Source organism: Pezoporus occidentalis, unplaced genomic scaffold (genome assembly GCF_034315485.1).
Source record: "Pezoporus occidentalis ecotype Australia unplaced genomic scaffold, CSIRO_AGI_Poc_V1 ctg87, whole genome shotgun sequence".
Taxonomy (NCBI): Eukaryota; Metazoa; Chordata; class Aves; order Psittaciformes; family Psittacidae; genus Pezoporus; species Pezoporus occidentalis.
Genome location: NW_026916231.1, coordinates 227523 through 243101, shown reverse-complemented (window position 1 = coordinate 243101; position 15579 = coordinate 227523). Strand labels below are relative to the sequence as shown.

Below are 15579 nucleotides of genomic sequence, written 5' to 3'. Positions count from 1 at the left end.
TTTTGCTTTCTTGTAGTCATATTAGAGTTTTTGTAATGTCACGCTTACTTCTTCCTTTAGGATATTGCCATCTTTGCCTGAGGCTTCAACTTGAGATATGTTTTCCACCAGATCATCCAGTTTAGCTTGAAGCATTGGTTCTTACACAGTTCATTTGCCCTTGGGCATTTTGCTTTATCTTAGAGATAAGGTAGGTAGTAGTCCAGGAGCAAAGTAACGAAGCACGCAAGCTCAGCTACCACAGTAACAAGAGCTAGAACTGACCTGATACCAGCAGCACGTATTTTCATCCATGCATTTTAATGTCTCCACATTTGATTATGTTACTCAGAAGAGAAACTAACTAGCTGCCTCTTGACTTCTTTACCCTTCCTTTACACTTTTCTGTAAGATGGAAGGCACATCTGTCATCTGATGTGCACTTCTAAAAGAGAAAACTTTCCAAGATGTGAAATCCACAGGTTCATCAAAAACAAAACCCCACCATTTTGTTTATCTGAGTCTTGTCAGCTGTTGAGCGGGAATATCAAGCCCAAATGATTATCAGTTTTTATTAATATTAGTAAGTTCATAAAGGAGTACTCTAGTGAGATGTGTTCAAGTTTTTAAGTAGTTTAACTAGGGAGATGAGCTGATCCAGTAGATATAAAATCAGAAGAACCATGTACCCTCTCCTCTATTGAACATCAAACTATGTCATTGGAGTATGGGTGTGTTAGGTACTGAATGGGTTAATTACCCTGAAAGTTTTGCAAAATGAATTCAGGCTTTGCTGCATAACAAAATTTTTTGGAGTGAGTGTGGGCTTCAAGCAGCCGAAGCTCACATCATTCCTGGGTGTCAGAAAACACCGGAGGTGCACCTTGCTTGCCTGTAGCTACCAATGTTGCAAAGATAAATGTTGATTCTGAGTCAGGGTTGCTTTGTGATCTCCCTAGCTGGTTTTACGTGATGCTTTTCTTTCTTTTCTTTTTTTTTTTAAGGGTCAGGGAATGGCAAATACAAGTCACATTTAATTTTTTCTTCTTTTTTTTTTTTATAATTTTTTTTTAATAAAGAATAGCTACAAATCCATGTTTGTTCAGACTCAGTGAAAATAAAAATCTTCCTTACCCACCAATACCAAAATTTCTTCTCCTAAACTACATCCTCTCCACCCTGTTTTGAGTCGAACTCAGGACTGCTTCTCTCCATTTTCATCTGCTGCACACAGAGTCTGCTAGTAATTTCTTTTCTGTTTTGTTCAGTTAATTCTTGCTCAGGTCTTGTCATACGGTCAGCAGCCTTTCTGGTTTTTGGTTATCTCTGCATAAAAGTGGCTTAATTACTTAGATGTTTTTTTTTTTCATGTAGTCTTTGACACTTTATTAAGCGATTTACTATGTAGATATACTTAACATATGGTGTGTTTTGCACGCATGTAAACTTTGATCGGGTATATCCTAGGATGTTTAGTGTCTGCCACAAATATTCTCTGTGCGATTTCATCTTGCAGTATTAAGAATGCACAGTACTGTGATATTGCCTTGAGCCTTTGCACTGGTAATGCTTAGAGTCCATTTCCCTTTTTGTAGCAATTGTTTTTTTCACAGTCATCCGTTCCCTTCATGTCCTAGTATCAGCTGAACAGTTGTTGGCTCTGCCTGCCTGTGCCAAAATGTGTTAATTTGGATTGTTGGGTTTAGCTTTATAATCTTGTCAAAATAGCAGTTTGAGCATAAAAATGGCACAACTACCAGGTGACTTCAAGGTTTATTTTTCGGGCTAGCTGGGTTATATATTGTACCTTAAAGCGTTCATTCATTTGAGGTGTGTAAGAACGTGTGTATCTCTGTGGCCTGTCAGAAGCTTTATTCACAGTTGTGGTGAAGCCTTGGGATTGAGCATTCGAAACAAATGCAATTGCTACTTATACTGCAGAAACAAATACAGGTTTAGGGGGTTCTTTTGCTGAGCATCTGGGAAATAACCAGGAGAGTGAAATCAATGATACAACTTGACTTACTGCAGTTCAGCATACATGGCATGTTAGTACTAAGACAGAATCTTGCCAGAAGACACAAGTGAATGGATTCATTTCAAATGAGTAGAAACTTCCATTGAATATAGGTGGGGTTTTTTTCTAACATTAATACATGAAATTGTCATATCTCTTTCTTTTTTTCTTTTTTTTATTTTTTTTCCCCCCAGTGTGTTGTATATTCTGTGGGGTTTTGGAATGTCTCCTGGCTAACATGCTGGCTATACCCACAAACATTTAAAGAAATATTAAACATATGCAGCAAATTGTTGCAGTTTTAAAGTGAGGGTGAGAGGGACATTTTTTTCTTCTTTCTTTATTACAAGGACAAAGGGAATTAAAAAACCCTCAGCTTACTTATCTACATGAGTTTATCATGCTCAGAGGATTATGTGGCACAAGAAATGCTGAGTACCAGGGTAACTGTTATTTACAAAGGCAGCCATGGGTCACCGAGCCTGCAAAGCTGATGAGGAGAAGGCACCACCCTTCCTATGAGGTTCAGCTGTAAACAACTGGAACCAGTAATGTCCTGAACTGTTGCCACCTAATAAACAGATCTGTCTACGCTCTGAAGCAGCTCCCCTAAGACCTCTGTCTTATGTCTCTGTATTTTATTTACAGATATATGTTTTTACACATCTACTCTGTTGGTTATGTTATTGATTACAACACGATGCTATTGTTGATAAGGATTTCTTCTTCTAAATAAATAGAATTGAATAATCTCTCACATTTTACCTAATCTATATCCTTACAAAGTGGACTTCTCCCTTCCTCCTTACCACATCTTCAGGCAGTAAGCATGGGTTTTTTTTCCCAGTTTTGAAGACTTAAAAGGGTGTTTGGACCAGATGATGTCCAGAGTTCCCTGACAACCTCAGCTGTTCTGCAATTCTGTTATCAATATATGGGTAAATAGCATTAAAATTTCTAACAGCTGATGTGAAGAATGTCTGTAATCTGCTTTGAAAGCTTCAACTGTAGCTCTTCTTCATAGGGTAACATGTAGGTAAAGATATGATTTAGCTTTAGAGATTTCCTTTGGAGACGTAATTCATGGCGTTTCACTGATGAAGTCAGAATTTTGTAACAGACAAATAGAGAAATAGCATATTCACAAGAATATTAAAGAAGCCTCTAGGTGTCTGAATATCTTATGTGTTTTGAAAACAACGCTGTAGTAGTGACTGAAATGTGAGAATTACAAAGTAGACCTGAAATAAAAAGTTGCAGATATATTATTTCAGCTTACAGATTTATTGCAGAGGATGGCTAATACTGGAAAGCTGCTTGCTTAGAGTTTTACCCTAATATTTCAATGCACAGTTCTAAGCTTATTTTAGGATTTAGGACAAGTAATTATATACCAGTCAATTTCTGATCATTATTGCAGTATCAGAATTGTTCTCAAGTGTCCATTGAGTCTGTCATTGTGAAACAAAGAGTGGTTTTGTTCCCTTTTTTTCCCTGTTTCTGAAAGAGAGTATTCTTATTCCCATTTTACAAGTGGGAAATGAAGGCAAGGAATGATTTTATATTGGGAGTATTTGCAAATTTGGGCATACATCTAGAACCTAATGTCTCTTTTCCCACACATTTTTTTTCCACTGTATCTGGCTTTATATACAACTTCACTTTAAAAGCATTGACTTCAGCTGCAGCTGTAATGCTCAGTGCTCCTGCAAGTCAAATCCAAAGATCGTAACAGGCGACCAGAAAATGAGGAATATTAAATAATGGCCAAATGTGAAATAACACTGAAGGAACCTATTAGCAGTCCTGTGATGTCAGATGTGGAATCGCTCACTCCAGTTAGCTAGGCATGCAACGGTGGTAGAAGGAGCCTCTGGAAGGGAAATAAGTTTTAAATAAGGGAAATAAGCTTTGAATAGTCATGAAAATGTTTGTAGCTTTCTTAGAGGAAAGAAGTAATCACTCCATATTGCACATGAATGTCAGAGGAACTTTGGGATTATTTTTGTCTTTGTTTCCCTTTTTTCAGATTTTCATAAGGCATAGCTATTCCTAAATGGAAAACACTGAAGCCTTACACCTGGTGGTGTATATTTTGCTGCTTCTTCGCATTATTTGTGTAAAATTAATTGGGAGTTTGGGATGTTGTTTTTGTTTGTTTGTTTAGTTCTCTTATGTCTACAGGTAGTCGTGAAATCTCAAGTGTACTGAGACCAAATAACTGCTTTTTATTTTTATAGTCTTATTGTCTTATTTTTCCTGAAGTCCCTCATATTAGTGCTCTTCAAAATAAACCTCCAGTCTGATGTCAAAATAATTGAAGTAGTGACTTTTAATTTCAATACGTGTCACAGGCAAAAAAATGCACTTCTTATGAACAGTTCACTTTTCATTGCTTTTCTTCCTGATAAAGCAGTGAAGTAAGTGTGGTATCGGAGTATTTAGTACTGTTATGTCAAAGCATGACAATGACCACAATAGAGCTGACACAGAATAGCTTTCTAGACAGAGAGAATGGGGTACAATCAGATATTCTGATTAGTATAAGAACACTTGATTTGAAGAACACCTCAAGGTTTATTAATATAAATATATCCTTTTTTGAGAGTCTGCTGGGGATGGTACTGAAAGTTTCCTTTTTAATAATCCTATGATAATGATAATAACTCACAGAGATAAGTTGTCACTGTCCTTTGATTTTTATTCTCACAGCCCACATACTGGGTGGCAGTATTACCAGCCTGGTGTGCCCCGGATTCCCACTGCCTGCATCTCTGTGGAAGATGCTGAAATGATGTCACGAATGTCTCTCCGGGGCATTAAGATCATTGTGCACCTGAAGATGGGGGCTAAGACCTATCCAGATGCTCCTTCCTTCAACACTGTGGCAGAGATAGTTGGAAGCAAGTACCCAGAGCAGGTGAGTGAGAATATATCAAAAGAAATTTATTTTGCTCTTTAAAAATATGAAAAAAACAAACCCTCAAAGAACAGCCTGTCCTAAGAAATCCCCCAAACTGGTAACTTCTATTCACCTACTCTTCTACATCTCAGACATCTTCAGCTCTTCAGTCTTTTTCAGGTAGCAGGTTTGAAACAAACATGCTCAGTTCTAACATACCAAGATACATCTTAGAAAACTGTAAGAATTACTGTCGTCTAAGAACAGGAAATTCAACTAAACTGTACACAATTCAGCCTCCTCCTTTTTGTTTCACTGGCTTAAAGTCCATTTTAAATAGTACCATCTGCATAATCATACAAAGAAGCATGTATGTAAGCAGCAGTGAAATCCCAGCACTGTAATGAATACAGTTACTGCTTTAATTAACAAGTAGTAAGTTAAGGTTGCCATAATGATTTGTGCTTGGGGTTGCCTATTGTTCTGTTAATAATCTTCAGGTGGATTTTTGACCAGGCAAATAAGCAAGGTTCTGTGGTCCAGAAACAAAATTGTTTGTCTGAGTTTTTCCTCTAATGTAAAAGTGAATGCAGGATGTCAGTTTAACTTTTCTGAAGATGGTTTTTCTTGTGCAAATCATTGCTGTGTTTAGCAGGAGTAGTATGTGTGTTAGTTTGGAGGAATAAACCATCTCTGATCTGCTCTAAAAAGTGTCTGCAAATTCTGTTTGAATACTAGGTAAGCCTAAATTGTTGGTTTCCATTTTAAGACTTTTCTTCTTGCTTTCTCTTTTCTCACAACTTCTTAGCCAAAAATCATACAAACTAAATTCATGGTGCTGAAGGATTTGTGCCTGGTATGAGGTCTTCTGTGTCAGCTTACAACATGGAATGATTTTTCTGGCAGTATAGTTTATTGTGAAACTGTTGATGCCACTTCAGTTACAGCAGCACTGGAACTGTTGCTAGAGTACATCTACTGAGCCACAATTCTTTCTAAAACACTGTGGTTTTCTAACTTTAATGGAAAATAAGAGTGACTGTCTCTGTCCTTTAAACCAGGCATAGCTCTTAACTACCATCTCAGAAAAGATGATAAATCTTTTCTGTAGCTCTGGCTTGTGATGTCTGGAGAACCTCAGTGTTCACATACATTTACGGTTTCGGAAGCATTATCACTGGCCAGAGGAAAAGTAGATACCCTTATGGTTGGTGGTTTATGTACTACCAGCTATGAGTCTAGCATCATGAAACATATATTTACCAAGTTGAAGATGATGCTCAAACTTCTAAATTAAGGTACAATTAATTTAATTTTATATCATCTGAATTTTTATCCATGCTTCTAACCAGGTAATAGGCTACCTTTCCTGAATTGTGTTTGGTGTATTTCAGAATATGATATTTCAGTTCAGGTTATGAAGTGTCCAGATGCAACCTTCGGAGATTTCTTAAGGTGCTTGCCTGCATTTGATTTTCTCTTTACTGGCCTGCTCTGTTTCTTTAAGTAATGAAATGGGTTGGGATCTCTGCTTCTTCAGAGAAACTCAGTTTTTTGAAACACTGGGTAAAGACTTATTTACAAGCCCCCTGCTGATGTTAATGGGAGTAGTAGTGGACACACTTTGAAAATGTAACCAAGAAACAGAAAAATAAAACAAGTGAATGTTTAGGGTTTTTATCACTCAGTTTCTCTCAGAGCCTTAATAGGTTCTTCATCACACTCATTCCACTGCGTTACTCTGGTAAAAACGGGAACCATCTAGCTATTTAGGCAATAAAATACATTGTGGACCCAAACTCTTACAATGCCTTTTATGCCAAAGTGTTTCAAAACGCAGTACAAATCCAGGGGAATAGAAAGGTGCCATTTCCACGGGCCAAAATTCCAATGAAAGTTTTGAATTGGAAACAAAAGCAAATTTGGATCTCTGAACTCTGGGTGAGAAATCAGCAGCGGGTGGTATCACTCTTAGAAAGGTCGAAAGCGAAACAGCTTGAAATTAGGCTGAAGCCTGGGAAATGTAACTGGTCACAGGTATTACAGCAAATTATACCTTAAAAAAAATGGAACTTAATTGAAAACGAGGGTCACTGTAGGATACTGAGGAAGTCTGGTGAGAAGTGATACGGTTTTAGATGTAACTTCATAGATGTAACTGCATTTTCTGCATGTTTGTGTTCATCTATATATTGACCAGAATTTAATATCCTGCTTGGTTGATAAATAATTCATTAATTCCTCCTGTAAGATTTTAGCATGTTTATTAAATATCATCACCAAGAACTGAAATAATATTTCTTTGATTTTTTTTTTCTATTGTAATCAATGTTGAATATTATCATTAAAATCCTTAAAAGAAGAAAACAATTTATTGATTTTTCTTACCTGTTTGGGTTTGTTGGTTTGTGGTTGGGTTTTTTTTTTTGCTTTATTTGACCACTCTTGTAGTATATCCGGTTCAGTTCCTCCTTTTTAAGTAATTTTTCGAAGAGTTTTGTGTGGATTCTTGCACATAGCAATGGAAAGAAAAAAATAAAACCAAACCAAGCTAAAGAAATGTTAAAGCAAACAGAAAAAAAAAGTAGTTTGCATACTTCTGAGTTATTTTCCTAAATATTTGCTGTATTGCAGGCTTAGTGTTCTTAAACTCTTGTAATATTTGCTTGGTTTTGCTCTTGCAAGAAATGTTTCATATCATCAAAATTTATATTCAGAATTGTCAAACTTTCAAACTTTTGATTAGGCTTGTGCTTAACTTCAAGACATTTGCATTTCTGAATAACTTTAAGCAGTAGAAGAAAAGTCATTACTGCTTTGTGAAGCATCAAGCCCTCAGGGATGTCAGGGATGTACCCATCTAGCAATGATGTGACATGGGTGCAGATGTTGTGTTGCTGTTTGAGGCAACTCTGTACTCAAGGCATGCAAGTGCTTTTGAAAAGTTAATCCACTGATACTTCAGGTTTCTGTTCTGCTTTTTTATCCTTCTCTTTGGCCAGGCAGTATCAGTAAGCCAGTCCTTTAGCATGAATAGCTTCAACTGAGAAAACTGCACTTTGAAACCTACTCTAAGTTGCAACTTTGCAATCCCAAGTATTCAGATGGTGTAGAAAGCATTTGAACTAAGAAAGGAAATGGATTTTGTCATGCTGTCAGTAAAGTTCAGTCTCACCAATGTCATGTTATGTTTATCTTTGTATTATTCCTACTAAGTTAGGGAGGGCTGTTCTCTCCAGACAGAACTCTTGCTAATGTCAGAGCAGGCATGACTGCATCTTCTAAGGAGAGACACCCACCATGCTGTAAGTCCCAAAGTCCTCACTTAGTGCCTGCTGATGCCTGAATACCTGTAGGTATCCAAATGAGGGGAGCCTGTGCCTATAAGATAACGAGTTCATGATCAAGCTTTTCTTCATATAAACACATAGAAAGCAGTGGGACCAAACATGCTATGACTTGATACCCTGGCAGCCTCTCTGAGCCTGGGATCCCATTCTCATGATGTTTATGACAGCACCGAGAGTGGAAAACCTGTGGGTTGTGGGACTTAACATATTTAAGCCTGTATGATTACTGACAGTTGAGCCGAAGGGTGATTCCAGCATTTCCCTAGGCAGCCTGTTCCAATACCTGATCACCCTCTTGGTGAAGACATTTTTCCTAATATCCAGTGTAAATCTCCCCTGGGGCAGCTTGAGACCATTTCCTCTTGTCCTATCACTTGTTACTTAGAATCACAGAATCATAGCATAGTTAGGGTTGGAAAGGACCTCAAGATCATCTAGTTCCAACCCCCCCTGCCATAGGCAGGGACACCTCACACTAAACCATGTCACCCAAGGCTCTGTCCAACCTGGCCTTGAACACTGCCAGGGATGGAGCATTCACAACCTCCCTGGGCAACCCATTCCAGTGCCTCACCACCCTAACAGGAAAGAACTTCTCCCTTATATCCAATCTAAACTTCCCCTGTTTAAGTTTTAACCCGTTACCCCTTGTCCTATCACTACAGTCCCTAATGAAGAGTCCCTCTCCAGCATCCCTATAGGCCCCCTTCAGATACGGAAGGCTGCTATGAGGTCTCCACGCAGCCTTCTCTTCTCCAGGCTGAACAGCCCCAACTTTCTTAGCCTGTCTTCATACGGGAGGTGCTCCAGTCCCCTGATCATCGTCGTGGCCCTACTTGGGGAAAGAGACCAGCCATCTCCTCATGCCACCCTCCTTTCGTGTAGTTGTAGAGAGTGATAAGGTCCTCCATGAACCTTCTCTTCTCCAGGCTAAACAACCCTAGTTCCCTCAAAAGGGGAACTGTTTCTCCTAAGGCTTGTGCTCCAGGCCCTTCACCAGATGCGTTGCCCTTCTCTGGACCCTCTCCAGTGGGTCCACTGTGCTGGTGAGATGTTTTATTTAAACTATGTAAGTTGACACTGGAGACTGACTGACTGAGAAATTTACAAGTTAACTAATGTGGTTTTCATTTGAAATTCAGGCAGAGCTGGCAGTAAGACATGTTTGTCTTCTCGTTTTAATACAGATGTAACATGGTTGGGTCTTAAAGTGCAGAAACAACTGTTCCCATCTTGGGGGAAATGCTGTAAACAGCAGCTGCTTGTTGTTATTTCCGCTTCAATGCACTTAATGTGCCAAACACAGAACCACAAAATACCTGAATAACTGAAAAGGTATCAAAGTGGATAAAGATATAACTCTCCTATATCCTGACTTTCAGTGTCTTTCTGTACCTTGTATTTCTTGGTGTGCAGTGTTGTTTTACTTATCTTACAGCTACTAAATGATGGGAAAACTGTTTTCTAAGTTCCCTACAAAGCACACAAATTTAATGGTTGCTCATTATTCTGTGATCTAGCATAAATACTGTAGAATGGAAACAGAGGCGCTCCTAAGTGGCTTTTTTGGAATCCTGAAGAGCTGTTTCACTCTACACAGCTGATTTGCCTCCTGTTTTTATGGAGTGCCATATCTACAAAATGTACTATTTGAAAAGTGACTCTATTTTGAACACCACAGGCATAAAAGACCATTGAAGAATATACTGTAGCTCTGAGCCAAGTTTGGACAGGACTTTGAAAGTAGCATTCCTAGGGGTGACCTGAGAAACAGAGATGCTAAGGTAATAAACTGTGAAGTTCTTCACCAGTCCATGATTGATGTAACAGAATCTGTGCTACAAAGGAAATAGCAGCTTATTTACTTTTTTGTTCTTCTTCCTTTCCCTATTTCAAAAATCAGCCCTCTCTTGGAATTTGTGATACTGGGCAAGACTCCAGGGAACAAGAGAACACGAAAATTGTCCAGGCTTCTGAGTCTGTGAGGCATTCATGCACATAAGGGAAGAAATAATTTGTAGACCAAAAAAAATCCCCAACCCCAGGGAAAAAAAGAAAGAAAGAAAAAAAAGGCCTTCTCTGAAGATGTGTAATGCTCAGTACAATGTTGTTTTATGGCCTGGCACCAGTTCTACATATGTTAACAAAATGTCTATCCATTAGCCCTTTGATGTGGCTTCCAGATATCCCTCTGCTCAAACTAAATCATGCATACAATAGAGCTTTGAGTAGAAATGTTTTAAGAGCCTGGTGCCATCACGTTATGGCTCCATTATCGCATTTTCTCCATGTGGATTGTTTTGCTATTCATTCCAAGATGTTGAAGGGTTTGTAAGTGCATTCTCTGAGCCCCTCTCCTGTGACTGTAAGCTGATCTTAGAGTTTAAGAGATGATTATGGAGATTCACGATAGTGAACTGATGGGAAAGAAGAAGAAAGAGAAATTATGAAGAAGGAACATTGGCACTGTTAGGAAATGTATTTTCTTTCAAGTTTTTGTGTCAGTATTTGCTGAAAGAAGTGGTACCCTCTGTGTGTGTGTTTTATTAGTAATGGGACTTTGTACTATTAATTGGGGGTGAGATTTTTAGGGTGTGCCTTGTGGGAGTGGAAATAATTGCCATCATTTGTTCTTAAGCAGAGGTCGTGATGAAAACAGTCAAATTAATATGAAACTGATATAGAGGAAAATTTTTCTTTGTAACTTGACCATTTTAAAAACTTTTTTATTTTAACTGCCAGAAGGCCTAACAAATTTTAAGACTGAAGTACATGCTAAATTTTATGGTGTAAAGCTTGGCAAATATAAAACTTGAACTGCCAATTTAAAACCCAAGAGCTGACTGAAAGCATTTAATTCTGCTAGGGAGAACTTGGCAATAGTTTGCCTTCTGAATCTGAATGACGGATGCACCCTGAATTAGGCATGTTTTTTTGGAAACCTCAGTATCTGGGTGTGCACAAATACATCTTGAAGGTCATTTGTACATAGGTGGTTGATGTCAGAAAGGGGCAGCGGTTAAAAAGCATTGCGGTACTTAGAAGGTGTGTCTGAAATGTTGGTGGAACCAGTTAATGTGTGTACGTGGAAGAAAGATTCAAACCAAATTAGATCTTTTAAAAAATTATTTTCCTGATACTGCCTGGAAGGCATCAGTCAGGTTCACCAGTGTAATGTGACCTTGCTAATGTTCAGACATTTCCAGGATCACTAGACCGTATCTATGAATGGGCATCTGAGAGTGGAGGAGAGGGCCAGGGTGATAGCAGGCTCTGCTGATGTTGGAGGCACCTGAAGTTGCTGTGTGTCTCAGCTTGGTGATGCCAGAGCAGAACCCAAAGTGTGCTTCACTGGGTGCAGGCAAGCCAACAGCTCTTTGAAAGGGTCCTCCTCTTGCCAGCTGAGGCACAGTAGCTGTCACTGCATATGTGAGCTATTGCAGTATGAAGGAAAAATGTATTAGCTTTGATTGCCATTGGTGTCTGGTCAGAGGGAGCAGGACCTTCTTAGAGTGCTAACTCAACTCACGGCATGCAATTGTAACCAGTGATATCCTATGTTATTGCAGCACCAGGGTGACAGTGACAAGGGATGAGGACATGTAGGTGGCCTTTCTCACTACAGCCAAGTGAAGTTTGGAGGAATTCAGTGCTGCTGTCACCCTGCTATACACTTTCCATTTGGATTCTCTTGATGCAAGCTCAGTGTGCTTTTTGCCTCCCCCTAAGCTGGGACACAGGTATTATCATATACATGACAAGCTGCATGCCTATCCCAACCCCTTTTGTTTTCTGAATCCAGACTGGGATCTGCCCAGAGCTACTTGCTAGACTTTTGCTCTGTGCATTACTCTTGAGAGCATTTCCTTGAGTTTTAAATCCTCTACTTCATAAACTGCATTCAACTAAATTGTGAGACTAGAAATTGAAAAGTAACATCTAGGGTGCTTGTTCTGTTGGGCAGCAAATTTATCCGGGCACACAGTTTTGTAGTGCTTTTGATGATGTAAGTGTAAGGAGATACACTGTAATACTTTTTCTTCCTACCCATTCTTTTGTCTCTACTCCCACACAACACTTTAAAGAATTACTGGGGGATTTTATTTCAGTAATAATTTACAAATACACATAGGGTTTACAGAACGGTTGTAAAAGCTTTTTTTTTCCCTCCAGGTTGAAAAAGTTATCCTCTAAAATTACACCGCACCCTTCTTACATTCTGATACGCAAGAGTATCTAAAGCGTAGTCCTAAGCTTGGCAGATGTGATAGTCGCCTGAGGCATGAAGAAACTGCAGTATTGAGGAGGAGGAAGGAAACGATATCGTACTTCTCATTATGAATAAGTAGATGCCAGAAGTGCTAGTGCGAAGCGTCAAGGATTAGCTTAAAAACAACGCTTCACTACAGAAGTAGTCAAATAGCACAGTAATATGTTTGTATTTGTTGGGTGCACACTTTATGCTTGACCTTGTACAACAGAAGGAGTATGACCAAGATAGTTCTTGTCCTAGTGATGAGTACAGTGCTAAAACAGTTACATGTCTAATGGAAAACTGCATGTCTAAGAGTGGGTGGGTTGGATGAAGAGGGCTGTTTGACGCAGGTTCAGAGGTTCCCACACAAAGGACTAATACAGAGGAAGATCTGACAATGAGATTTTAAGTGGTGGATGGAACTAACTTTGGTAATGGAGTGAAAATGCTAAAAGCAGTGAAATAGGCAGGTTGGGGCTGAGATGAAAGGGGGAAAGAACTTGGTCTGCCCAGTCACACTGAGATCCTGACAGTAGAGGTGTTATTCCAAGAAATGTGTGGTTGCAGCAACTGAGAGAGATAGTTAATCAAGGATGTAGAAGAGCATCTAGCAGAGTTCATATTTTTGGTGGGCAGAGACACATTATTCTTGAGAAACACTGAATCAGCTGTAAAACTGTGGGTCAACTTGTTGGGGTTTCACACATCGTGTTGCTGCTTTGTGAGAACAAGGAATGGGGAGAGATGGTGAAAACGATAATCTCACCACAGTTGGAATAGTCTTTAAGAACTAGTTTCAAGAGCTTTTTTTTTCATAATTCAAAATGTTGATAGAATTTGTTGCTTGTTTTTTTTAATACCATTGCATATAGTTTTTTATAGAGTTTCATCAGCATGAGAGTCCCCTAGGCTTCTGAGACCTAAAAGCCTTGCACATTGGCACTATAGCTTTATTGTAAAAGTAGTCACAATGATGCAAAAGTATTTATTATGGTTTGGCAAAGCAAAATACACTGTAGTGCACATTCTACAAGTACAATTTTCCAAAATGATTGTTAATAAAATGTTAAAGATCTTATGAGGCTTGCAGGCATAAGTCTTAATTAAATCAAAGAATGAGAGAGTTTCTCCAGTATTTATCAGTACTTATATGAACAATATATTATGATGTAATATGTAAGTTATCTAGAATTTCATTGTGCACAATTCTAATACAATTCTAATTCATTGTAACAGGTAAATGTAAATTTTGGACAAATTCCTGGTTTACATGTTGACTCTTTTTAATAGTACTTGTCAGAAAAGTAAACTGGTTTGTGTGTTTAGGACTGAGATCCCATTTCTTCTTTATTAAAGTTGCAAAGAAAAAAAAAAGGGCATATTTCAGGATGTTTAACAGAATATGTATTTTGTTCTGTACGTTCCTTAGGTTTGCTGAAGGCTGTGCATACATGCTGAAATGTACGCACAGCCTGCATTTGCTTTTCACACTAGTTTTTATGCTGTCATTTATTCCATAGACCATTTTATAAATTTGAACAAAAATCAACTAAAATGCATCTTCTGGTATTACATAGTCTGTTGACATCTGATTTTTATCACAGTGTTTGAATTTACAGCTATCATTGTGAAATGTTAGTCTCAAGAACAATGTACAATAGTATAAATTCCTCAGAAAAAAATACATCCCATTTCATCTAGTCATGCGTACATTATCACATACAGGGTGAATGGAATAATAGAATGATGTAAGATGAAATAGTCTATAAATCATACTGCTTTAGAAATTCTACCAAATCAGTGTGTTTTTTCCTAGAGTGCATATAAGCAAATAGGAGTAGGATTTTCCTTGTATTTTAAATATTTTGCCTCCTCAGAGAAGGATATTAATGCTGTCTCAGTACTTCTGTATCACTTAAAATTCTGAGCTTTTTAATTGTATGCCTAGTCTAATGTTCATTGTGTTTAGTTTCTGCATTCATTGATGTCAACTGGACAAAGGTTTTTTTCATCCTCTCCATGTCCCAAGTTTAATGTGTTGCTTCTGGGAGAAGGTATTTCTTGAAATAATATTCCTCCACTGTAATGGAATTTGTTGGTGTAAACTATATATATATAAGTATATATGCATATGATAGTTTTAGGACACTACCTTCAATGGCATACTTCTCTGCAGAGTAGAGCATATTCTGCCATTCCAAATGGGAAATGTCTGTCATCCAGCTTCTTGCCAGGAGAATGATTACTGAGCTATAAAACATGATGTTGTCTATTCTCTTCTTTCCGCTTTCAAATAATCAGGAAGCGGACCTGAGGTCACATTATTCTTTGTGAAGGAAAGGGAAAACAAGATCTTGAACTGTTGATAAGTATGTTCCTCTCTGTCTTATCTTACAAGCAGATACCACAGGCTCATGGTCTGTTCTGCTTGTGTGATTTTGTTTCTTGGCATTGTAAACCTGAAATCTTGGATTTCCAAGTTCTCCACTTCTGCTTGAAGTCCAATGACCTCAATTTATATGCTAAAGTGCTTCGGGGATCTATTCACTTAGTTGGAATTAATGTTCAGATGATACTTATTTGACTGTCTCTTAACACGTTCTGCAAGTTGTTCTGCAAGTCTTTCTGGAAGGCTGCAGCTCTGCATATAAATAGGTTATAGTTAAAAAGCCTATTTATAGCAAGCCCAAGTCTGACAATTTTTTCTCATTCATTATAGTTTCTAACCTTCAAATAAGCTTGACAAAATAATTGGATTGCACCCTTACCCACTAAGTATAGTGCATTTACTTTTTCATTGATTAATTTGGTAGTTTAATTTAAAATTGCCTAGACAAATTTAAATGCTGAGCTCTCATGAAAGAGATACAGCTAAGTATAAAGAAATATAAATAAGATGGCTTTGGTAGGTTGGTTAAATTTCAACAAAATTGGTAATGATAATATTATAGATTATATAAAAATATATAAGCTTTATATTTTTTAATTTGTGGACTTTGCTATGCACACAATTTCCTGCTAGAGCCCTCACTGCCCCAGCAAAATACCCAGCAAGCCTTTCAGAATGCTTTAGATT

At 38.0% G+C, this 15579-nt stretch overlaps 1 protein-coding gene across 3 annotated transcripts in view; it reads left to right on the top strand.

Moving 5' to 3' along the window:
• CPQ (carboxypeptidase Q) overlaps positions 1-15579 on the top strand; it is a 156601-nt gene that overhangs the window by 56225 nt on the left and 84797 nt on the right. For all 3 annotated transcript variants that reach the window (XR_009961942.1, XM_062604605.1, XM_062604606.1), the window contains one exon: positions 4709-4916. Coding sequence is in view for 2 of the 3 variants with exons in the window: in XM_062604605.1 (XP_062460589.1) it covers positions 4709-4916 (208 nt within the window). In the remaining variant the exon portion in view is untranslated. The remainder of the gene's footprint in view (positions 1-4708; positions 4917-15579) is intronic.